Here is a 26,554-nt window from a genome sequence, read left to right on the forward strand (position 1 = left end):
GGTGAGCGGCCAAGTTATGTTAGCCTGTCTGTTATACTTCCCTTTGCCGCATCCTGTTCTGTTCCGTTTCATTTCTTGCCAGTACACTTCGTTGGGCTTGTGACTTTTCGTTTCAAATTTCTCACTTTAATTTGCTTTGATTTTTTACACAAAATGGCAGAAATTTTCATGCCAATTGGCAGTTAAGTTAGACTCCTCCCTTGATAGCAAAGTTAATTTGCTTTTGCTGCCTTCCATCTACATTCGCGTACCTTTATTTATTTTATTTTGACTTCGTTTACTTGTATTTTTATTTTTTTTTTGGTTTTTCCTTTTTTTTTTTTTTTTTTTTTTTTTGTTCGCTGCAAGTCAAGTTTAAACGCGCCTGATTTCCGCTACCGTTTCCGTTTCCTGTCATTTATGTATGTGTATGTATGTACGTATGGCTTGCGGCTGTTATGTATGTATTTGTGTGTTGAAATGTGTTTTTTTTTGTTGTTTTTTATTTAGCTTGTGTGTGTGTTTTCTCCTTGTGCGGCATTTCATTTCATTTGCAATGCGGTTTTCATTTAAATTCATTTCAATTCCATTCAGCTGTCACAGAGCTAACTGCGGGCATGGCACTTTAGTCGGTTGAAAAGTTTGTTAAAGTTATACACACACACACACACACACACACACATATTTAATCATTTAGTCGATGGGGTTATGTGGCCCTTTCCTTTTTTTTCCTTAACTCATATTTCTTCCTCTTGGAATACCATGGAGAGAAATTATTAATGAAGTTATGCCAAGTCTGTAGCACAAATCAATAATTCAAGTCGAGTATGTGTGTGTTTGTGTGTGTGTGTGTGTGTGTGTGCGACATCCAACTAGTACTAATCGAATTTATTAGAAGAGCAGTAGCAGCATAGCCAAAGGCTCTTTTCTTTCTATCTCACTTTCTCTACATAAGCTACACAGCTCTAACAATGACTATAACATCATCGTCAATATTTATGTCCTTCACTTCAGCTTCTATGTCAAGCAATATCCTGCATTGTGCAAAAGACCTTATCGTCCCCGTCCTCATCATCATCGTCATCATCCGCATCATCCTCATCATGAACATCTACAACGTTGGCTCGCATTGATAGGAAATGTGCCTTTGTACTTCACTTTCTACATGCGAAAGCCATTTATAGTATAGTACCTAAATGCCATTCGATTAAAGTTTTCTTGTCCATTTGTTGGCAAAGGTTTTTCCCCATGGCATTAAAGGCTATTTTCTGCTTCAGGCCATTGCCAAATGTTGCTGGATCAGCTCATTATAATTCTAATCAAATTGAAATTGAAATTTTGTATATACCTTTATCATTAACTGCAGTCCCTGGTGCAATTTCTTATACCTACATATATTTCTCATTTAAAGATTGTAAAGATTTTCCATCACCTTGAGACATTAATCAATATTTAATGCCCACGAGGTAAAAAGAATTATGTTGCTTGCCAAGTTACCTTTATAATCAACCTCATGGCCGTTAATTCTCTTTGAAATCGTCTAATTAAAAGGTATATGGCCTTCTTGAGTTGCCAATCCAGAGGACCACTCTTCTTTGTCTAATCCTCAGCTACTTATGGACCAGCTCGGCTTTGTCGCTCGTTTTTGCTGCTGCCTCCTTTCACTTTTAGCGTATTTTAGGGCTTTTATATAAGTATTTCCTCACGAGACGTTTTATGGCCCAAGGCACTTGAAATTAGCGCGCCCGTCAGCAAGGACGCCGTCACCCACATGCCCGTCCTCACCCTCTGTTGCCTTTCTATTGATTTTTGCTCAGTGGGCGCCACGTCCCCCCGCTTCCAGTGCAGACTCATAATTGAGGACGCCTATCTCAGAACCGAGCTGCTAATTAATTTTTATTGCCTTTAAACAGCAAATTTTTTTATTTGTTTTTCTTTTTTGGATTTTTTTTTTTTGACTCTTACATATTTGGGTGTTTTCTTTTCCTGCCTGTTTTTAATTAATTCTCTTTTGCCTTATAAGCATGAAAGCTAAGTGTCTATATAATTGTAGCTTATCTTCCGTCTCTAAACATTTAAGACTGGAAAAAGAGAATGAAAATTTAATTCAACACATTTTGCATGCTAGAGAATGTTTCATCTTTTGGCCAAGATTCATATTGTCTTGCCTGCCGGCCTGTACAATTTGGGCAACGTGTCAAGGACAAGTTTAATTTTACTCTACCAACTGAAAGAGACAAGTTTTTCAACAACTTTGTTGTTAGATTAAAAGCATTTCCCCAGCAAAATGGTAAAAGTTTTCACAGTCTCTTGCTGCTACGTACATACATAAGTGTTTGTGTTTGTGTGTGTGTGGGGGTGTGTGGAGGTGTGTGTGTATTTCTGTGTGTTAAAAGACAGAAAGTCAGAAAATGGAAGTGGTGACTAGATGAAGCCAACCAATGCCTCCGGCAATAAAAATCTATTACATACATTTTGTTGAGACACAACTTTGATTTTACGAACTGTCAAACTATACAAATAAATGTGGACAAATATACGATAAATACAGCTACCTACATAATTATATGTACAAAAAGAAAAAAACATTATCATGGATAAGTACAAATACTTAGAGTGTATATACTTTTAGTTAGAATGAACTAGCCGATAGGCCCAACCTGGTCACCTTAATGGGTAAGAAAGTAAAGTCAATGCTGGAAAGTTTTTTGTCAACTCCCAAGGGAGAGAAAATAACTTTTTCCATCTGCCCAGGTAATTTAATATAATAAATATTTAGCAAGTCGCCAACAAATAAAAACTTATTCTCATTCACTGCTGGCCGGAGGCAACATCACAAAGAAATATTTGAAAACATATCCGAAACATATCATATCAAAAATATGATCTATATCGATCACTTCTTTTAAATATAACTTCTTTAACGTTAGTACTGATACTACTTGAACTACACTTAACTGAAGGAATTAAGAAGCAATTTCATCATCATTATTCTTCGATGATATCTTGAAGTTATGCTAATTTCATCTAAATTGACAATGAGCCTTGCAGAAGTTAATGCAATTAGTTAATTAAATGAAAACTGCAGCTTTTAGAAACATTTCGAACTTTATATATTCTAGTTATTTTGTGGGCAGTGAAGATGTCACTAAAGAAAAATACTTTCTATGCTTGGATTAGCTATTTTGTTGTTGCAAATGGAAGTATCTCGTTTTATTACAATTCAAAAACGGGCAATCTTGAAAGACCACGGCTACTTAAGCTCTACAAAATGCTTCATAACTTTGTAATGTTGATTTTTTTGACTTGTATTGCTAAAGTACAACTAGAAAAATTTCAAAACTATCGGTCTAATTCTTATTACGTGAGAGCTATTTGTGATGGCGCATATTTTTTTATATTAATTGTATCAACGGTTAGTTTCATTGACTGTGTGTGTCGTCGGCAGAGCAAACTCTATAGTATGTTTTATTTTTTGCTAAAACTGGAGAAGGAAATCAACAGAAAAGGCCATTTTCCATCAAAGGCTCAACGGAGTTATATGACATTATTATTGTCTATAAAATTTATTCTGTACTTCCTTAGAGCTGTTATCTTTCTTATTTGCCACTATATAAGCAGAAATTATGACCCCTACTTCACAGTGTACATCTCCATTAACGCGATATTTGCGAACCAAACTATTGTATTTTGTTTAATGCAATTGATATCTCAGTGTTGCGGTTCCCTTCAATCCGAATTGAAATATATTCTTGCTCAGCCCTTGCAGATGAGCTGCCGGGATCAGTTGAATCATCTTCAAAGGATGCAGAGAAATTTTCAACGTTTGATATCATTGACCGACGATATTTCATCTGTTTTTAAGCATGTTCTCTTCGCCTTCATTATGCGAACTATTTGGAATGGCATTCTGAGTACTTTTATGTTATTTCATTGTACTTTTGAAGCCGATTCGGATACCATGATATTCAGTATCGCATTTAATCTGACACTTTTAGAATCTTTTATCATATATACTATGGCAGAGATCATGAGTTCCACGCTTCAGTATACTAAAGTTATCCTGCGGGAATCTTTAAAACACACGCATCTGATCGAACGGAGCGTAAGTATAAAAAGTCATAGAAAATCATTTACTAACCCACATATGCTTACAGAACGAACTTTTTGGGCTTCAATTGAGCCATCAGAATACCCACATTCAGGTCTATGGTGCATTTACCATCAACCGGCGACTGGCTTATCAGAGTGCAGCTGTAATTCTACTTTATTCTATATACTTATTGCAATTTTCCATGTCACAAAAAAAACCAAGTCTTTAAATAATCAAAATCTTCTTTATAAAAGTGCACAAATTGTAGAAAACTAAATCTTTAATCACGAAATGTTTAAAGAAGTTTCATATAAATATGTTTGTGCCATGATCTTTTGAAGTAGAGGTTTTGATTAGTCTTGACTATCTATTCGACTTAGTAATAGTAATTATCATTATTCTTTGTGGATAGCTCACTGTGTTAGTAAATTCATCTAATTTTTCATTAACCCCTAAAAACTAATGCATTCAGTTAATTAAGTAAAGAGTTCAGTTTCAATATAATGCAACAAAAAAAGAACTTTAGAACTTTAGTTCATTAAAAGGAATAGTTAGTGCCGTCATAATGTCGCAAAAGAGAGATACTATTTACGCTTGGATTAGCTATTTTTTTGTCTTAAGTGGAAGTGTCTCGTTTTATTACAATTCTAGAACAGGTATCCTGGAAAGGCCACGACAAATGATGTGGTATAGAGTATTATATCAGTTTGTATTGTTAGTTTTAGCGGTTTTTGCTGCTAAACTAGAACTTGAGAATTTCATTCACCATCAGAGTGAACCTCATTTATTTACGATGAATTTGAATTATAGCCTGTATCACACAGGGAATCTTTTCACACTGATAAGTTCCATCGTGTGTTTATATCATCGGCAGGACGAAATTTATAATATGTTTAATTGTGTGCTACGATTGGAGAATCAAAACAACAATAATGGCAGCTTTGCATCAAAGGCTCAACAGGATTATTTGAAATGGTTGCTAGTTGTGAAATTAAGCCTACGATTTTCGGTACAAATCACCATGATTCTTTTTAATTTGCTGAATCCTGCGGTATCTAATTTGCCCTCCTGTTACCTCACGAGCTCTGTTGTGAATCCGACTGAAACTCTAGTATATTGCTTAATGGGATTGATTTGTCAATGCTGCTGCTCTCTTCAGTCCGAATTGAAACGAATTCTTGCGAAGCCCTTGTCAATGACAGGCCATGATCAGTTCAAGCAACTTCGAAGAATGCAGATAAAGTATTATCGTTTGTTATCCGTAGCCGACGATCTTTCATTCGTTTTTAAGTACATGTTCTTCGCCTTAATTGTTAACAGTGTTTGCCATGGCATAATTACTACATTTTTGTTAATGATGTTTAAGTTTTATACAAATTCAACGCTGTTCGTAGCATTTGGTTTGCTACTCGTTGAATCGTTCATGCTTTTTACCATGGCAGATACCATGAATTGCCTGCTCCAGCATACCAGAACCATATTGCGACAGCTTTCGAGTCAAACGCCTTTGATTCAGCGAAGTGTAAGTGTACCAAGTCCCGTAATATACATAAGTGTTTTGATAACTTACACATATTTCTTTACAGATTGATCTGTTTACTCTTCATCTGAGCCATCGTAACACACAGGTTCATATCTTCGGCGCCTTCTCCTTCAACCGTCGACTAGCTTATCAATGTGCGGCTGTAATTTTGATTCATTCTTTGTACATGTTGCAATACGAAATTTCCGAACAATTGGTTTGAGCTTGGATCACACCTGAGAATAGGAAGAACTAATCGGTCTTTGGTTAGGGTTAATTGTAAAAAAGAAATTACTATCACTTGTTTTAATATTTTTTATTAAATATCGATTTACCTAATACACAGACAACATCCCTAAGGTCAAAACCATAAAAAAAATTGTATAAACATATAAATCGTTTCATAAATTTATGTGCAAGACTTGACTTAAATCTCTCAAAAACTTTCAATTCAACTAAGCTGCTGTCACTCCATCAACAGAAGCCATAAATTATATACTGTATCTGAAGCATTCATGTAATGGACGAAACAAAAATCAAAAGCATGGGAAGTAAAAAATTGTAAAAATCAAGCCATAAGGGAGAAATTTGTAGCCCATTTGAGCATCATCAATTTGGCCGGTTCGTGGATGAAATAAACTTTTTAATTTGCCCATCATGGCGGCAAAACTGAATTATCATTGATGCTGACAGCAGCAGAAGGACAAATGGATAGACTGGCCATAATAATGAGCAGCACAAGCAGCAGCAGGTGGGTTAAGTTCAGTTGGGTTTAGGGGAAGGGGGCGTGACATTGCCGCTTTGCTGTGCAAAAGGCGGAAAATCAAATGGGGGAAGGTTTCTTTTGCAAAAGTTAAGGCGACATTTATGCAAAATTAACGTTAATTAGTTTGATTTTATGCTTCAAGTAAATAATAATTCAGATTGTCAAAACTCATTAAAACTTTGTGTCATCCAAGAGAATTGAACAGATTAACTAATGAGTCAGCTTTGTTGTTTGCCTAACCCTTCCCCCCGGTAATTGGTTCAATCGATTTTACACTAATTGAAATATTATGCTAAACAGATGCTAAGCAGGACAATAGCTTTCATCAATTAACAACAATCCATTTAACATCATTTTATAAAATGGCACAACTTTAATTAATGCCACAAACTTTGACATTTTTGATTGTTCAGATGAATGCCAAAAGTAAATGAATTACATTAAAGAGAATCTTTGGTTATAAGGAATCAGTTTAGTTAAGTTTATATCGATTATAGAGATTCAGTCATTCATATTGAAGAATCATAACAAAATAGTAGCAAATAAACCATATAAGACAACATGGCGTATACGTAATTAAATGCAGAAAAATGTTATAAACTTGGTTTATATTTGTAAAATTCGTAATTCCAATGTGGTAATTGGTTCTTAGACCATCAGCCAAGTGGGAGTAACAATGTCTATTGTTTTTACTTTTGCAAATATGTTTGCCACGCCCAAACATAATCGTATAATTAACCAACACTAGAGCCCAAAATGAAAACTACTTGAAACTACATACGTGATATGTTTAGCAACATGTAATTTTATGTGAGGAAGGAAGGCTAATGTGAATGTTGCCGGAGGGAAGTGGCAAAATGGTCTTTGGCCAAACACAAACCAATATATGTACATACAAACAAATGTTCTACACATATAATAATGCATGTCAGCACTTTGATGTGTGTGGGTGTGCGGTCATTCTTTCAATCCATCAATTCAATAGTTTACTTTGTTGTGCTATGCACATAATTCTCAGTGCTACAATGATGATGACTGTATTTTGATTGTATTGACAAACCGTTGACGCTGTCAACTCATCAAAATTGAAACCGTTGCTGGAGCGACGCAATGCGAAATGGAAGCTGCCTTTATCATTCTCATCCCCCCATTCTTGTCGTCATCATCATCATCATCATCATCATCATCATCATGAGCAGCAACAGCAGCATTTGTCGCCGGGGAACAATTTAAGCAAACTCAACTTCGAACTTCGCAATTCAGCTTCCTTCACTCATCTTGGTAGACTATAAATATTTGTACTTTTACCCTGGAGGGTAAAAATCAATACGTACAGCAAACACATTCACATATTTTCAGACCCAGAAGCATCTCTTAAATAATGTCGCTCCAGTACATACACAATCATATACATACCTACACACTTGTATTTATTTATATACAAACGTATTCATACATTAATGTACAAACGAATTTGACTTCATTTGCATATGCACTGGAAAACTCTGCAGAAAGAGATTACAATTATGGAAATTTTATAGAAATTGTGATTTGTTTCATAATAGTAATAATAATAGCACCTTGACAAATGCTTTCCCTGAACATTTACTTTCATCAACATATATTGTGAGATATCTGATTTGGTTGTCCTTGATGCCTATCAATACTTTGTGGGTAAGTTGAGGATCTTTAAACATCTTTAAGGAAATGCTTTTCAAATGGTAGCAATTAAAATAGATTTAAGGATAAATAGATTTCTTAAAGACGTTTAAGAAAGAATAAATAAAGATTTTGCGTTTATTTTTTGAGTTTTTATTGATTCAAGTTCTTTAAGAATGATTTTATTTTGTTTATTTTCTTTGTAATGATTCACCAAGAAAGCATTTTATTATGAAAATCTCACCTAAGCACTCCCAGCTCAGCTGTCATTGGTCCTACATCTTTCCCAGACACAGATACAAACACAGCCATACACACACACACACACTTACACAAAATGTTCAGAAAATAAACCCAACTCAATTTTTAATACAATACCAAAGGAAAATGTTAGGCGAACAAAAGGCAAAAGTAATTTCAGTAGCACTAAATCTGTAGCATATTACACCAAAACCACAACAATAACCAAGTTGCATGGAACATGTACACAAACACACACACAGACACACAAACAAACACCCACTGAGAAAAGCTGATCCACTTAGTTACAAGGAGAATGGATAGAGGAAAGTAGGGGGACAGGAATAAGAGAAGCCAATAAATTCTTATGAAAACAGTTAAAGCTGAGGGGATATGGCCACCATTTGTTTTTTCATCTTTTCCACCATACACCCTTCGTCGTTTCCCTCCTATTTTTCTCCCTCTCTCGTTCTCTCTGTTTCTAGCCATCTCACTCTTTCAAATTGAATTGAACTTTTGGTCAACGTGTGAAAATTATACCAATATTTTGGTGCCCCCAAGAATCAGTTGGGTCGTCAGGCCTGTCCAACTGATGAGCCTAGAGTTCATGTTGCTGCACGTTTGTTGGAAATTTATGACAGAGAAATTTCACCAAAAGAGAAAATCGCAAAATGCGTGTGTGTTTTTATATGTGAGCATGTTTGTACATAGAATGGTCAAAATGAAAATGAAGTGCAAAACGGCAAAGGCAACATCCCACAAGAACAGTTGACCAAATGGAAAAATATTTTCCCTTTTTTTTTTTTGTGTTTTTCTTCCATTTTTCTTTTTATGTATTTAAGTCCAGACTTTAAAGGAAATTATTTTTGTAGAATTTCGGTCATTCTCTTTGCATTGGTATAGAATTTCAAGTAAGAAGAAGATATATTGTTGGCCAATAGGCCAACAAGTCACTGGCAATGCAAACATATCAAAACCCCAGGGCATGGAAAAAGGTGCACATTAAATTTTCTCAACTTTTCTAAAGTATCTACCACAGGAACCCCATCTAAAGAAAAAAAGGGAAAAGGAAAATGGAAAAGACAAAGGCAGACGGATGAGTTGGGGCCTACTTTTTCATCCAAACACACACATGCTCGCTTTGGCAACCTTTTGTTACTGCCATTGCAATAAAAAGATCCAAAGACGACATGCAAAAAGGATACACGGTGTAAAAAGCGCATAAACTTTGACAAAAGTGACAAACTAAGAGCCCAGGTAAAAAGGTAAAAGGAGCAAAAGGCCTATGTGTCGAGTGTGTGACAAGGCTAAACAAAAGTTAGGCGAAATTGAAGTCGACTTGATGGCCTGGTAAATGGTAAACTTTTCTTGAGGATTTTCCATCAGTGATGTTCAGTAGTTCACCAAAAAACCAAAACGAACGAAGGCAGAAGTAAACGAAATGGAGACCCAAAAATGTTACTTCAAGAGGTATTGTTTTGACAGGACACTTTCTATTAGGCGGTTTTTCACCAACCTTGGATTATTTTGTAATAAAATATTGAATAAATTTCCATTCCGCAGCCAAACGAAATGCTTGAAGCTCCAGATCGCGTGAAAATCTTTGAAAAAGGAACAAGGAACTTTATTTCGCCAACACTATGTCCCGATAAAGCATATGTCTGTGTGTGTGTGCGTGTGTGTGGAGTCTGTGGAGTGGGTTTCCCAAGGTACTAAAACTTTAGTGGCATATGTGAAGGGGAACGTGCTGACAGGCAGAGAACGAGTGCTCTATCTATTGTGGACGCTGCTGTTGTGCCTTATCTTTGCATTTGAATTAGTCTGTTGCACATAAACAAACGTAATTGAATTTCCCCGCAATATTGCCAAAAACTTTTCACATACATCCTTATACATACATACATTTACATCCTTATGTATGTATATATACCCAGCATATATTTATATATCTAGGTGTGGGTGCCTCTTTAGTGTTACTAAGGACTTCAAGTTGAGAGAGTTCCAAGTTCAGAAAATTAAAAATCAAAGTATGTACAAAGAAGGAATTCAAGTCCTTGAAACTTTTGAAACTTTTCTTGTTGCCTGCCGTTTTTATTTTCATAATGTTTTGTTCTTCAATTGAAGTTGGCAAAGGTTGCACCATACCGCATAATGAAAGCCAAGCACAAACTAAACTAAAAAAAAACAAAAAAAGTGTCCTTACAAGAGGGCAAAGTTCTTCAAAAGCTTCAACTGGCCAAGGCTTTTTTAAAGCCATCCCACAAAAACAACAATAAACACAAAAAGCCCTTACAACCATGCCCCAAGAAGTTAAAGGAAATAAGGAAAAATATTTTGGAGGCTGCTTGTGGCATGTAAATGGTTATGGGTATGGCCTACCCGCAGCTATAGCCGTGCAGGATGCCTATGTAGGATGCCTGCAGGACGTTTTAGTTCAGTTCAGTTCAGTTTTGGTTCAGTTTTGCTTCAGTTTGCTACGGTTTAACAGGCACAAACACTTGACATGAACAACAGTGAAAGACAAAAATGCTGATTTTATTTTGTGTGCACATTGTCACATGATAATCAGGGCGATATATGTGATAATATAAGACCCGCACACAGACACAACAGAGACAAATACAAGAGCAAAGCAAGACAAGCTTATTGCCCATGTAAGTTAAGGCTCAGCCAAAGGCGTGACATGGCTTCAGCCAAGAAACAGCAGGAGAAGGTCCCAAATACACACTAAATACACTAGGCAACAGAAAAACGTTGAAACGTTGAAGCTTAAAACAATAAGGATATAATAAATATATCTTTATTTCTATTTTTTGAATTGATTAAATCATTCTTCTTTGGTGGATAAGCCCAAATCCCTTTCACGTTCATCATATATCATCTTTTCCATCATTTTACGCTCATTAGCATTTAATTCGTGAAGTTTTGATGGCTCTGGTTCAATTTTACTTAGGGCAATTTCTGGATCTGTCATCACCAAGCGATCCCACCAAGTGTTTTGATCAACCTTTTGCAATGTAATTAAAACAGTTTTAGTATCTTGCAGCACCCATACACACTCGTCCAGTTTAACTTCAGCGGCAAGTTCACCATTGATGACGGGCTCTTGCCCTCTAAGGCTAACTTCTAATGTCTTCTTGCCAAAGTGCACCTCTAGATTTTCAGTACGCAACTCGAATGAGACCTTAAAAGGGATTTCAATTTCTACTTCCTTTAGAGTTTGAGTCCACATGTACTTGTCTAAAGTACAACCATTGCCAGCATTTGGTAGAAATTTACCAAGATCATCTATATCTGCTATAGCTCTGGCAAGTTCATCACGATGGGCGTAATTTTTCATATTATTATTGTCAGCATCTTTGTCCTTATGCGAGGTGCTGTGAATTTTGTATTCCTTGCGAAAGACATTAAGCAGAAGACCCTCCCATCCTTTTTGCTCGTCTTTGATATAGAAATCGGTTTTACGTCGCAGAAAACTAGCCAAAGTTTCTAGGAATTCGGGCAACCCTCTACTATGCTTAACGGCCAAATTCATAAGAATTTCATCGAAATTTTTTTTCTCGGTAGACATTGTTGTAAACTAAACTGACATATTTTTCAAGTGTCGAATGTTCAAATCCAAATGCACTGCTTGGTTGTCTAGTGTCATAGTTGTAAAGACAGCAACTAAAGAGATGTGTTGTCGCACAAATATTTGCTGCCATTTCGGTTGTCACAAACTTGGACGGCGCCTGTCAGCCCGTCTTCGTCTGTGTGTCCTTGTTTCTATCCAATTTGCATGTGTTGCCAAATCCCTGATGAACCACTAACTACATAAGCTTGGCGCAACTAAGATACCCAGCGAGGACGAATGCTTAATTGAAGACATGGTCGACACCTGAAAATTAAGTTGGTGTTTTGTGTGAAAGGTGTGAATTGTCGCTGTCTAACTAAATGTCAAGAGAACTACTCAAAAATGCAGTTTATTATACAAATTTATGTTTATATTATAAGCAAATTGCATTGCCATGGCCAGACTAATATAGAATGAAACTTTGCCTTAGGAGTCAGGCACTTGGTCTGTCAGTCCGTCAATGGCCAAACCCCACAATATATGGCAAAATATACAAGTTTCTGGGGTGTACATTTTAACACTTGCATGGTAATTACTTTTCACTCGCCTTTGTTTGGGCGTCCCTTACAGTGTGTAGACAATTACAAACTTTTGCTTCTATTCCACGGTAACGCCTACACACAGACACACACACACACACTCACACACAAGCCATGCCAAAACTTTTTCCGTAAAAATTCTTCTCTGTTTAAATAAATGCCTGAACTTTCAGAAACATTCTCCTGAATAAGTTCAGTGTTGATTGAATTTGACACTGCTTGGTTATGTGGAAAAACTAAATACCTAAAGACAAATTTGCAAAAAGTGATTAAAGACTTATTGGCCAAGATATACTGATTTATGATTCAATTAAAAACGATTCAATTTCTATCTCGCAACTGTCAATATTTGGTCAACTCAAATAGCAAAAGATTTAATTTACAGACAAAGCAATTGAAATGTTTTCTCTTTCTCTTTGGTCTTGTGTCTCTATCTGTCTCTATCTGTATTATATGGCAGAGAAAAGAGAATGCGAAGGAGACAACATGAATATGCATATGATGAAGATGAAGATGGCATTTACATATTCACCCCCAACCCCCACCTACATCGGTGTGTATATGTACATTTTACTCTTATGAACACCAACACTTTTGTAGCTTCAAGATGGTGCCAAGCTAAAGCAGCCTGTATGTGTGTGTGTGTGTGTATGTGTGTGTGTAAACATATACCTCCTTCTCCTCCAAGCCACCTTCTAAAGCCAAACAGTAGAAGCAAGGTATTTAAAAATGTTAACTGCTTCAAGGCAGGAATAAGAAGGAGCAAAAGGGTATTCCATACATATACATAGAAATGTGTGTATATACAAATGGGGCGTACCTTTTCTCATATGGAATTTAAATTAAACAGACAGTAGACTGTAGTCAGCTTTTCTTAAATTTAAACCCATTGCAATTTGTCAATTTTCATATAATGGAACTTCCATTGATATTTTGTAGGCAAAGCTTGGCTAAGATGGGATTATAAGCCTAATTAACCATTGGTAAACATGTCCTATTAGTAGAGTAACTTCTAAAACCCCTAGAGAACATCATCCCAATCAATTGTGAATTCTAAAGAACGCCCTAAAGGACATACTTACGCACATAGAGAGACACATGAAAGGTAAGCCTTTGTAGAGTTTCCACAGCTGCCTCCTGCAGTGAGTGGTTTAAGTTGATGCTGCTGCTAATGCCCTAAGTAATCCACTTTTTACATCTGTCGTCGTGGCACTTAGCTTTTATCGATTTTATTTTACAGCAGTCAAAAGAGTTTTTAAAGTCTGCACATATGTAAGCCAAGTTAATTGAGTTGTTTTAAATAGATCTTCCAAAAGCTGTCTTAGTTGCGCATATATAAATCATATATTAGGGAGGCTAATCTGTCTAAATGTGCTCTAATTTTGGTGCCCTTCATCTGTAGTTTGGCCATACATGTATTTATTATTCACATTTGCGGTTTTATCTAGCCCAGAGCTTGCCTATTTAATAGCTATAAAAGCGCATTAATTATTGATATGCCATGTAATAAATTTGACTTGGGTTATTTCTAAATTAGATCAATTTATTCACAAACTAATAGAAAACATCAAATTGCATTTGGGCTTAGTCTTTTGACTAATGCTATGGCTATATATGCACTGCAAGACTTGTGTATTAAAATAAATTATTCACTTGGCAATAATGAGTGTTATGATTATCCTCCATTTATATTTCATCGGCAGTAATGAAGAGAGCAAACAGATATTTAAGAGCAAATTAATTGTTTACAGTAAGAAAAATAAAAAGTTCTTAAGGTCAGGTGAAAGTGATGACGTAGAGCAACAACAATAAAGTTATATACATATATTAAGAGGGAAGAGCTAGAAAGGTCAGACTGATACACAAAGTAAGGAAGTTAGACTCGAAATTTCAAATGTATTTCTTCTGTTCTTGGCGTTAGATTTGCTTCTATATATCAGCTATTCTTTAATCAATTCATATATATTCATAAATGGATGAGAAAAGTTCTATAAAGTTGGCATGGTAATACGTTAACTTGAATTAAATCATTTGATGGTACTTCTACAATCCAACCAAAGTACTCAGCAATCCACAATCACACAGATAATCCATTTTTAATGGACCCTCAACTCTTGTTGAGCCACTTGCGACTTGAAATCACACAACCTGGCGAAGCAAAGAGGCAGAGTGAGCATCTGGTTCATGTTCTATGTAGATACCTACATACCTAGCCCTAGCAACGTTGATGACAACAAGCACCAGGCAGGATCTCCTACGACCCCTTCAACCCGCCGCGGTTATAACTGTTAGCCATTTTAAATTGCTGCCGCTGCTGCTGCTGCTGCTGCTACTGGTAGTTTTAAGAGCCTGAGAGGGGGCCCAGCACTTGGCAGCATTTCAAACCCACACGAGGTCGAGTTGAGTCGAGAAAAAGGATTGTGGCAAAGCATGCTGAGTGCTAATTGCCTAAATCTATCCCACATGGCTCATGGCCGTTTTCCTTCTCCGCCTTTGGGCACAGATGAGCTGACAATTTGTAGGCCGTTTCTTTAATTAGCTGGCTAACAACCTGTCGGCTAATTAATGTAAGCTGCTGCTGCTGCTATTGCTTCTACCTCGGAATTGGTTACAACAACATTTACATAATGTGATGCGTTGCATACTTTGAGGCACACAAGGATCGTCGCAATGCTGCAGTCCTTTGCATTTTTAATCAATCACACTTTCAACAACCGACCCACTCAATCTGCTAGATGGCAGACGATGGCAAGCGCGTGGCATGAATAAATTAAAACGATTTCGTGCTACAGTATTTTTTTTCCACAAGATTTATTACAAAGAAAATTATGCACAGTGGGAAAGAACAACTTTTAATACACATGTTTGGCATTTATTTTGGCCACAATTGCATAAAATCTTTATAATACTCTCAAAACTAAGGAATGTAGATTTTTTAATCACCTAGATAAAGATCAAATTCGGTCAATAAGAACTAAATTTCAAACCACTGTGACTTCACTTCTTGTCTAACTTCTCCTTTGGCTGATGCTGATAATGATGATTATGCCGGTTTCCGTTTTCTTCAAATATTTTTTTTTTGCTGCTTCTGCTGCCAAAGATTGTTGCATATCAAATGGCGCCTAAGTGCTGGGCGTGTGTCTTGATGGGCGTCAGACACACACACACACTCATACAGACACACATGAACGTAGTAAGATGGGAAAAAAAAACAAATCAAATCAGTATTGAAAAACGTGTGCCATCGATTCATGCTCTTTTTTTCGGCTTTTACGACCTTCTCGACTCCATTTATTTAAATTCAATTTTATATTAGCCAGCACTCACATGTGCTAACAAAGTGGATTGAAGGAATGTATATAAAAAATGGGTCCACTATGAGCTTAAGGAATTAGTAGAATTCGAACGAGAAATTTGTTAAAGTTTTCTGTCAGTGCCGTTGATGTGACGTTGCCTGTCGATTTCACTAATAGAAAAGTCCTTGACAATGCCAAAAAATAGAAGAGTGCAACAAGAGAGGGGAGCGAACACTTAGCAAAAGAAACTTGAGGAACTTTTTGTGCACCGTTTAATTGACAGGAAGGCAGGAGTACTTTGCATATGGAAAGGAACTAGTTAAAGAAAATGCAATTTATAAAATATATATGTATATGTAGCATAACTTTTCCTCAAGAGAGAACTTTTTGCAAGGACTGACTACAAAATTTGATTTCCCATTTAATGTTGACTGATTTAGCTAGTTGAAACTTAACTGACATGACTAACACATGAATTATATGAGCAATTTGTATATCCTAAAACTAATGAAATGCCAAAAAACGGTCTCAAAAATCTTGCTTGAGATGGCTTATTCATTATCCAATCATTGAATTGTTCTTGGATTTATTTACAGAAACTCTCTACCGTTAAACATGTAGTTAATTAACGCTTAACATAATCAGTTATAATTATTTCAACTTTTCATTTTGAGCATGTGCCGGGAAAACTGGTGCATTCTCAACTTTAACCTTTGTCAGAAGCTTGCACCAAAGTGGAAATGACGCTGTTTTAATTGAAAATGCTGCAAAAGTTTGTTTTTCCTCAAACGGTTAATTAATTAAAAATGAAAGAAAAACTGAAAAGTAAATAATAACAGGCCAGTTTAATGAAAAACAGAGAGCAAGGCAAGAGGATAAACAGCAAAATCTACCCTAGCAAAAAGGATATAAGACTTTCGTCACGCAGTGGACTAGGAGTATGCTCTTTAGTTTTAGCTTTCTTCTGTTTCCAAATACAATTAAAATTAAATCTTTATATGTCATATCTTAAGTTTTTTAAGGTGGTTTGATTAAGTTAACTTCAGCAAAATGTTTTTAAGTAAGTGTGTAGAAATTGCGGTGTTGTTAGACAGTTGTGAAATCTTAATTACAGACCTAAACTGAAATTGGAACATTGCAAAAGGATTGAAATGAAAGTAAAAGTTTGCCTCAAATGTGGTTGCTGTTTGCGAGAGCAAATCTGCTGTAGTTTGTGAAGTAATATAAACACAAGGCAAACATAATTAGTTCCTTTTAAAAAGCTAAACTAAAATTAAGAAAGAAATTATCACTTTTCACCTGAATAATCGTTGGCCAGCCAATTTAATGAAAGGTTTTCTTTAAATTTCATCTGCTTCCCAACTTGCCTTATGCAAAGTTTTAGACATATTTCGGCAAAAAAGTGAAAATATAACTTGAATTTCAGTTTTTACCAAGTGTCAAATGCAACAAGCCAAGGTTGAAAGTCTTTTGAATTGCTCTGTGTCTGTGTTTGGACTTATTGCCCTTAAGGGAGACTGGACAAAAGTAGCCAAGTCAATTTTGTCTTTTGTATGTGTGAATCAAAGTGCACTCTCATGCAGAAGAAAGCTCTAACACCATAATATTTCACACACACACATGGTGGACCATTCACAGACAGGTGCTAATAATGTACTGCATACTTTTGGGAGCATCTGCTTGAAAAGCGCTTTTCTAGTTTAATTTAAAATAATTACCAATGAAAGCCAGAGAGTGAAGCAAATTTACCAGAGATGCCATAGAGTGTGTGTGTGAGAGGTATGTGAAAATTTATGGTGTGCGTGTGCGGAAAATTTGTTGGCCGCGTCTGCGTCTATGTACATTTATATGTGCATGTCTGTGTCTCTCTGTGTGTGTTTGAGCGCGTTATGTTGAAATTAATGAGCCAGTCCATTGCTCTACTTCATGGCCGCAAAGTGTGAGCTGAAGGTGATGGTGAATAGTGAATGTAAATGCGAATGTGAATGTGACTGCGTATGCTTATGCGACACACTCACACATGCACGTACATACATACGTCGAGAATGTGAAGACAAAAGCGGAAACAGGCACAACCAGCCAGATCCGGACCAATGTAAATATGGCCACTAACCAAAAAACCCCCAAACCCAAAAACCGGAGCCCCAAGATATGCATGATTATACAAACAAAGCACACACAAAGACATACACACTCACACACGCACACACACTAATAGACATTAATACACAGTAAGAAAATTCTACTAGCCATTAATATTGTTTAATCAAAATAAACAGCCCTAAAGCAAAAAGTTTCTGAATAAAAACGTTAAAGGAAATTGAATTCAACTAAGAAACTAAATTAAATGTTTTGCCTTTCTGCCAACAATAATAATATTCAAATGTAAATATAAGTAATTTTATATTATGCATTCCTAGAAAAAATATCTTTTTACTGACAAGTTTCATACACATCAAATTGATTCTTATGGCCAGGCGTAGCTATAACCTTTGCGAGAATATCTTCTGACAGTTGGCATTCAGCTATATTCAGATTTTATATCAAAATGTTCATTTCCGTTGCCATGCCAAGTTATTTTTTATCTCAAAAATCATTTCTTCAGCTGTAAAATTTCACTTAAATTCACGTCATTCACCTTGATGTTCCACTTTTATTTCACTCAATTTCAACAGAAGAGTACAGTCGTTTTGCTTAGTGTCTTAATATGCACTTGAAAGTAAATGCCTTTTGTTTTTCACCATGGATGGCTTTGACTCCAACTCATTTGGCAGGCCAGTCGAATACAATGCTCGGCTTTATCTGAAAGGACATGCGGCATTAAAGGACTCATAATATATAAATACCTCCATATACATATATATGTGAATATATACGTGAATAATATATGCGGCATCGCAGTTGTGTTATTAATGACCCTTGCTTTTGTTTGTTAAATTGTTAATATTCGCACTTTTACGCGCTTGCAATTTACATTTTCTCTTTCAGTTGTTGTTGTTGGTTTTCTTGTGCACTTTAACGCTGGTCAATGGCATAATAATGAATACTTTGTATACCCTTTTTAATGAAGGCCTCCATTTCGTTTGCTCTCAAGTTTGTTGTTTTCTGAGAGAAGCTCAAATGTTACTAAGAAATTAAATATAGTTTCAAGACTCAAATTAAACAGTTTTTTCTGCGACAAAAAGAAAAATCGACAAATACATATACTAATAGATATTTTTTATGAATAATTAATAGGGTTTACGATAATTGAACAGTTTAAGAGTATCGAATCTTCATTGCAGTAAAATTACCTCTTTTTTGTTTTATTTATTTGGTACTTTTTCGTTTAATCCTTTTTCTCTTTTGCTTGTGGGTAGCCAGGACCAGGTTGAAGAGAAGAACGAAACGAAGTGTTCTTGGCAGGCACATTAAGCGAAAATTCTCAACGGGAATTCGTTGAAAAGAACTCAACTATAAGCATTGGCATTTTGTTTGTCCTTACTTTTATTTTTGTTCCTGCCGACCACTGAAGGCACACAGAAGGCAGATGTTGGTGAAGACTCGTTTGAAGAAAAAAACCGACATAAATTATGCAGCTTTAAAATGTAAAGTCATTCAATATGGAATGTAATGGAAAATCACATGAATATTAACTATATGGAGTGCAAAGCCAAGTTTTGGGTCATCTTGTATTAAAGACATTAAATGGAATAGTTAGACAACTCTTACTGATTTCACTAAACTTGTCTAATATAGTATATACAAGTTTGATTTGTTATTTTAGACTCAAGAACCTTATAAATAACTAATAGGATAAAGTCTGTATTAGAGTAGACTATTGGAAATCGTATGAAAAGCCCTAAAAGAGACTAATTAAATGATTAACTAAAAACAAGACCGTATTTAATTTTTTAAAATCCAACTGTTTTCAATCAGCTGTTGAAAAGCTTGTCGGTTAAGCAGTGTATAGCCATTATCCAGTTTTTGCACCACTTAAAAGCTTGAAAGTCAAGTTGTAATGCAACCCTTAGAGTCCTTCGACAAATATTTCTTATGCTCTCTCCCTCTCAGCATCCTTTGCGCAGCTGTTCAAACTGTCAACCGGCATTTGGATGCTGCTGCCCACCCACATCAGCCCAAAACCTTGGCTCAGCAGCCTGCAACAGGATAAAAGAGGGCGAATTAAACGTTGCCTGCTCAGTGGATGTTTCATCCTCGTTGGCAATAGAGAGGACAAAGAAGAGAAATAGTCAAAATATCAGAAAAACCATAAACAAACGTCAGAATTTTGCCGCCTGAGTTAGTTATAAAAATCAAAAATAAATATTAAGCTAGTTCAACTAGCAAATTAATAGAGAAAAAGTCAAGTGTAGTGGCCACAAAAGGCAAATCTCAAAATGATATCAATTGGACGGCATCGATGGCGATTTTTGTTTCTACCGTTGTTCATTTTTCATATTGCCCACATTCCCAGAGAATCTCAGGCCTTACCCGATATTATAAAGATAGGTGAGTAGTCCTCTGAGCCAGTTACTTTCGCATCAATTGCCAAGAATAATGATTATATATCTCGATATTCGTAAAACATCTTCAACCGCATATCGATTTTTTTCCGTCATAATCACAAAATGTATGAGTGTGTTGGTATGCGAGAGGATGCTTTTGCCTGTGTGCGTGTGTGTGTGTGTGTGTGTGTGTATCCATATATTTGTATTGTTTGTTTTCTTTTTTTCCGCCCTCAAAAGTTTAACCACAACATTTAATTATAGTTTGTAGTAGATTGAATATTGTTAAACTTTTACAAGTTATCTTTATTTCAATTCATTCATATTGAATGTTGCAGGTGGCCTATTCCATCCCTCCGACGACCATCAAGAGTTGGCCTTCCGGCAAGCTGTGGACCGCATCAATGCCGACCGGTCAATATTACCGCGCTCCAAGTTGGTGGCCCAAATTGAACGTATTTCACCTTTTGATAGCTTTCATGCCGGTAAACGTGGTAAGTGTATCATTTCGACATAGATCTTTAAAAAATATATTAAATTTAACAACAAAATTATTTGAATTATGGACTTCCATAACTTTTTGAGTACTTATTTTGTGTTTAAAAAACAAAACTAGGCAGACAAATGTCTGTATAAAAGTAAAATTCCCTTAAATGGGTAATAATATTTTAACAAATTTTCAAATTAAGAACTCAGTTGATTTTATCTTGAAGCCAAAACCGGCAATAGTAGAGATTTAAAAATATTTAAAAAGTTCAAAGGATTTCAACTGGATCAATTGGATTTACAAACCGAAAAGAAACCGATAAAGTCTAGTCTATAACTTAATTATACTATATTGTTTATATAAAACATTATCCACAGGAATGGGAATAACTACCTTTATGTATTTGAAAGAGAGTGGTAGATATAAATTGGAACCAGATTTAAGTGGCAAAATTCCTAACAAACGAGAATTGTTTGATTCTTGTGGCATTTTGAATAAATGGCTGATTTCTGATACTTAATCCTTCAAGCATTTGCCTTTATAATCGGTCTTATAAATTCGATCTTTGCCAGTTATAAAAGACATGAGAGTTCTTAAGGTACACAGATTTTAGATTTCATAAAATTGAATTTCACAACAAAGCTTTTCATTTTTCTTTCATCTTTTCGCATACATACATATTTGCATTTCATTTGATTTGCGATTTATGTTATGCTAATAGTCGTCTTGGGATATTGAGCACTTTGCTTTGGTTTGCATATCACTTCGATAGCAATTTGCAATTTTGTTGCACTTTTTCAAAGCGCTCACACACACACACACACTCATACACAATGGAGGGAGGAGGGAGGTAGGAGTTGGTGGGCGACTCGTGTACAATAAATCCGCAAAACCCAAGAGGAGCCTGCAACTGACATTCGTTGACAATGAGTTATGGCCAGTTGCTTTTCAAATATTTCATACAGACATTTGTACAAAGTAAGTTTATACATATATAGATATATTTGTTGCGGAAGTTGAAAGTCACTTCCATTCCTTTGACATGCAGGAACACAAAGGACCAAACATTAATTGCCTTTGAAATGAAGTTACAACAGTCAAAGAAATATAAAACTAATTACTTGAATTTTCCTTTGATGCTCTGAAGACGGAATAGTTTTGCCAAGAAATGGCCAAGACTATTTTTAAAGGAGAGGAGAGGTCAGTCCAGTAGCTGGATTGCCTGACTCTTGATAATCGTTAAAAATGTTAAAGATAATCGTAAAATCTTGCCACTAAATGTCGAACACATTGTGTGATAAATGAGACACAAATGACATCAAAGCAGATGTCGAGAGTAACCACACATATGTACTTACACTTACCTTGTGAAAAGAAAGGAAAGAAAAAGAAAAAATGGCAAAGTAAAACCACTTTTCAGCAGACAGTAACGAGTTGGGTTGAGCATGTCACACACACACACACACACCTACACACTGAGAGGGGATTGCATTATTAACCACATCCACCTGTATGTTCGCCTAACTGCACCAGCACTTAAACGTGCTTAGTGAAATTTGATGAGGCAAAATGGGGATGTGCATGAGCCGAAAAGGCAAAATGGAATTATGTCATACTGAAGTGCATTTTATATATGCGAACGAGGCTGAACTGAACATTACTATGTACCTACCTAGCTACTAGCATCTATTACTGTACTTTAGGTCCTTTTTTTTACATTCCGTCTAGGTCGGGGAGAGAGAAAACCGTATTCTCATCCTCAGATAATCTTTTGCTCGTTGGAAATGGAAAATGGGAATGGGAATGGGACACAAAGCGCATTACAATGATATCAATTTGCAACTTGTTATAGCTTGAGGGACTTACTGAAATCCAAAATCTCAATTACAAAAGTTTTTTTTTTGTTTTTTGTCAGCCAGAAATAACTACCATATTGACTTCAGATATGATCTGGCTTTTAAACCACTGTAAACTGTAAACACTTCAGGGAAAATAGAATATATGTTTGCTCGTCTTTAAAGACATGTTTATGTTGTCGTTGGCGTTGTCGTTGTCATTTCATTTTGGATTCTCAATTCTCTCGATGTGCCCATGAATATACATTCACTACATTTATTTGTTTGTTTTACAGTTTGTGGTTTATTGAACATTGGCGTCGCTGCAATATTTGGTCCACAATCCTCGCATACCGCCAGCCATGTACAGAGCATTTGTGACAACATGGAGGTACGTACACACATACATATGTATATATATACATACATTGAACATAAGTGGAATGTCCTCATCCACAACCCACAAGCCAGAGCCACCGAGAGGCGACAGCTCGGAAAAACAAATAGGGGCAACATGGCAATAAAATCCTTTAAAAATACAACTTTTTATCTTGCACAAATACATTTTTAGATACCACATTTGGAAAACCGCTGGGACTACCGGCTAAGACGAGAAAGTTGCCTAGTAAATCTCTATCCTCACCCAAATACGCTATCCAAGGTACGTCTGACAATGAGTGTGTGTGTCTTGACTTTTGATTTTTGTTTACACGTTTTATATTTAAACTTAGGCTTATGTGGATATTGTGCGGCATTGGGGCTGGAAGACATTCACCATAATCTACGAGAACAATGATGGGATTGTGCGACTACAGGAGCTGCTCAAGGCACATGGCATGACACCGTTTCCCATAACAGTGCGCCAATTGAGCGATAGTGGAGATTATCGGTTTAGTATTTAGGTTTTTTACTCAGCCAAAAAGATTTACTTATAATGTTCTTCCCCCTTGAATAGACCGCTGCTCAAGCAAATCAAAAACTCAGCCGAGGCGCACATTGTTTTGGACTGTTCGACGGAACGCATTCACGAGGTACTCAAGCAGGCCCAACAGATTGGTATGATGAGTGATTACCACAGTTACTTGGTGACATCATTGGATCTGCATACTGTTAATCTGGATGAGTTTCGTTATGGAGGCACAAATATCACAGGTTTTCGTCTGATCAATGACAAGATCGTCTCGGATGTGGTCCGCCAATGGAGCATCGATGAGAAGGGGATGCTGCGTTCAGCGAATTTAACCACTGTCCGTTCGGAAACAGCTCTTATGTATGATGCAGTGCATTTGTTTGCCAAGGCATTGCACGATCTCGATACTTCACAACAAATTGACATACATCCCATCAGTTGCGATGGTCAGAGTACTTGGCAACATGGTTTCAGTCTAATCAACTACATGAAAATCGTGGAAATGAAGGGTCTGACAAATGTTATTAAATTCGATCATCAAGGATTTCGCACAGATTTCATGTTGGACATTGTGGAATTGACACCAGCGGGTATACGTAAAATCGGCACTTGGAATTCCACATTGCCGGATGGCATTAATTTCACACGGACTTTCAGTCAAAAGCAGCAGGAGATCGAGGCCAATTTGAAGAATAAAACATTGGTGGTAACCACCATATTGGTAAGTGGCTAAAACTCACTTTTCAGTACGCCTAATGACTATGTCAACGCTTCTTTCAGAGTAATCCCTATTGCATGCGTAAGGAATCGGCTGTTTCTCTAAGTGGCAATGATCAATTTGAGGGCTATGCAGTGGATCTGATACATGAAATCTCCAAGTCATTGGGTTTTAATTACAAAATTCAACTAGTTCCCGATGGCAGCTACGGTAGTCTCAACAAAATGACTGGGTAAATTTAGACACTACATTCTTCATTGAGATCGCTTTTCAAATGATTGTTCTTATTGGCAGTGAATGGAATGGCATGATACGTGAACTGCTAGAGCAACGAGCCGATCTGGCCATAGCTGACTTAACCATTACCTTTGAGCGAGAACAGGCCGTGGATTTTACCACACCATTCATGAATCTTGGCGTATCGATATTGTATCGCAAACCCATCAAACAGCCACCCAATTTATTCTCTTTCCTTTCGCCTTTATCCTTGGATGTCTGGATCTATATGGCCACTGCCTATTTGGGTGTCTCTGTGTTGCTCTTCATATTAGCAAAGTGAGTTACCCGAAAATGTAATCGAATTTAATAATCCTTTGGCTTTGTCTTGGACAGATTCACGCCTTACGAATGGCCTGCCTATACGGATGCCCATGGCGAGAAGGTGGAGAGTCAATTTACTTTACTCAATTGCATGTGGTTTGCCATTGGCTCACTTATGCAACAGGGCTGTGACTTTTTGCCCAAGTAAGTTAAAACTGCTTTTATTGAGTCTTTTTAAAAGAAAATTCGGTATATTCTAGGGCTCTGTCCACACGAATGGTGGCTGGCATTTGGTGGTTTTTCACCTTGATTATGATCTCTTCGTACACTGCCAACTTGGCTGCTTTTCTAACTGTCGAACGCATGGACTCGCCCATCGAAAGTGCCGAGGATTTGGCCAAGCAGACGAGAATTAAATATGGTGCCCTGAAGGGAGGCAGCACAGCGGCTTTTTTTAGGGTAAATATCAACACAAACTATTAAAAAACGCTTGACAATTATAATAATCTCTTTCCTAGGACTCTAAAATATCGACATATCAACGCATGTGGTCATTCATGGAGTCGGCACGTCCTTCAGTTTTTACAGCCAGCAATGGTGAAGGTGTTGACCGTGTGGCCAAAGGCAAAGGTAAATAGCAATAGCTTCTCCTGATCAATTTGATTTGCTCAGAGTTCAATTAACTTGCAGGTTCTTATGCATTCCTAATGGAATCCACATCCATTGAATATGTCACCGAACGGAATTGCGAGTTAACCCAAGTAGGAGGAATGTTGGATACCAAAAGTTATGGCATAGCCACACCGCCTAGTAAGTAAAATGGATCATTTTAGAAGTGTAAGTGTAAATCTTAATGGTGTTTTATTTTTTGTAGACTCACCTTATCGCACTGCCATCAATAGTGTCATATTAAAGCTGCAGGAGGAGGGTAAATTGCATATACTGAAAACCAAATGGTGGAAGGAGAAACGAGGCGGCGGCAAATGTCGAGTTGAGACCTCAAAATCTTCATCGGCTGCCAATGAATTGGGCCTGGCCAATGTGGGAGGCGTTTTTGTTGTCCTCATGGGCGGCATGGGTGTGGCCTGTGTAATTGCAGTCTGTGAGTTTGTGTGGAAGTCACGCAAAGTAGCTGTGGAGGAGCGTTTAAGTGCCATACTAAATGAATGAGAAAAGTCGTAAACCCATGACGAATGGGTTTAACTAAATAAAGGGCATTCATGGGAATGCGACACCACAATAGACAATGAATCAGATATGCAAAAAAATAGTATCGAAAAATTATAAAAAGAAATCTATAGAGTATATATACAATACATATATCAAAAATACTGGCAAACAATTTTGGGCAAATATTGTAGAGACTAGAACCCATATACAATGAAATACAATATACCTTTCGGAATCCACCAATGAAAGTTCTGCACAATGTTTATATACAATCGTATATATTATATACCTATATATAAATTTATATATATATATAGACAAAACCGATTATACTGCAATACCATTCGTAATTTAATCTAACAGCAAAAATCATATATGAAACACAACTTATACACAAATTTTAGGTGAGCTTACACTTGGATAATATCGTTTTGAATATTCAAAGATGGGAAAATTGGTATAAAGATATTAACTCTAATTCCAGTGTAAGCAGATTGTAAGCAGGAGCATAAAACAACCAAAACAAATCGTATGCATTTATATTTGAAAGCATTTTTGGGAATTGACCTAATAGACATAATTATAGATAATTCAAAAGTAAATAACACGAAAGGATGATACCAATCGAGTATATACCACTGACAACACACAATTTGAATCATAAAACATTTTCAACTTACCATAAACAGAAAATTATTAG

The 26,554-nt window shown here is 36.4% G+C and overlaps 2 protein-coding genes across 2 annotated transcripts; one reads left to right on the forward strand and one right to left on the reverse strand.

Moving 5' to 3' along the window:
* Positions 1-11,086: 11,086 nt before the first annotated feature.
* On the reverse strand, positions 11,087-11,830 carry LOC137583778 (nuclear migration protein nudC-like). The gene has a single exon (XM_068298897.1). The coding sequence runs from the start codon at positions 11,828-11,830 to the stop codon at positions 11,087-11,089; it is 744 nt and encodes a 247-aa protein (XP_068154998.1).
* An 8,088-nt stretch (positions 11,831-19,918) lies between these two features.
* Positions 19,919-25,965, forward strand: KaiR1D (Kainate-type ionotropic glutamate receptor subunit 1D). Its single transcript, XM_068299823.1, has 13 exons — positions 19,919-20,198; positions 20,533-20,688; positions 22,813-22,907; positions 23,088-23,177; positions 23,248-23,405; positions 23,472-24,147; positions 24,207-24,376; positions 24,439-24,699; positions 24,757-24,888; positions 24,945-25,143; positions 25,203-25,314; positions 25,375-25,494; positions 25,559-25,965. Exons 1-13 carry the CDS (start codon positions 20,087-20,089, stop codon positions 25,852-25,854), a joined length of 2,577 nt encoding a protein of 858 aa, XP_068155924.1. The 5' UTR covers positions 19,919-20,086; the 3' UTR covers positions 25,855-25,965.
* Positions 25,966-26,554: the final 589 nt, after the last annotated feature.

The sequence above is a fragment of the Drosophila tropicalis genome, unplaced genomic scaffold (assembly GCF_018151085.1).
Source record: "Drosophila tropicalis isolate 14030-0801.00 unplaced genomic scaffold, ASM1815108v1 contig_878, whole genome shotgun sequence".
In the NCBI taxonomy this organism is placed as follows: domain Eukaryota; kingdom Metazoa; phylum Arthropoda; class Insecta; order Diptera; family Drosophilidae; genus Drosophila; species Drosophila tropicalis.

What these genes read in the sequence shown, in the direction of transcription:
- KaiR1D (XM_068299823.1), top strand. Translation starts at nt 20,087, where the DNA reads ATGATATCAATTGGACGGCATCGATGGCGATTTTTGTTTCTACCGTTG. An exon ending in CTTTCATGCCGGTAAACGTG is followed by an intron (nt 20,689 to 22,812) that starts GTAAGTGTATCA and finishes TTTGTTTTACAG; the next exon opens with TTTGTGGTTTATTGAACATT. An exon ending in CCGTGTGGCCAAAGGCAAAG is followed by an intron (nt 25,315 to 25,374) that starts GTAAATAGCAAT and finishes ATTAACTTGCAG; the next exon opens with GTTCTTATGCATTCCTAATG.
- LOC137583778 (XM_068298897.1), bottom strand. Translation starts at nt 11,830, where the DNA reads ATGTCTACCGAGAAAAAAAATTTCGATGAAATTCTTATGAATTTGGCC.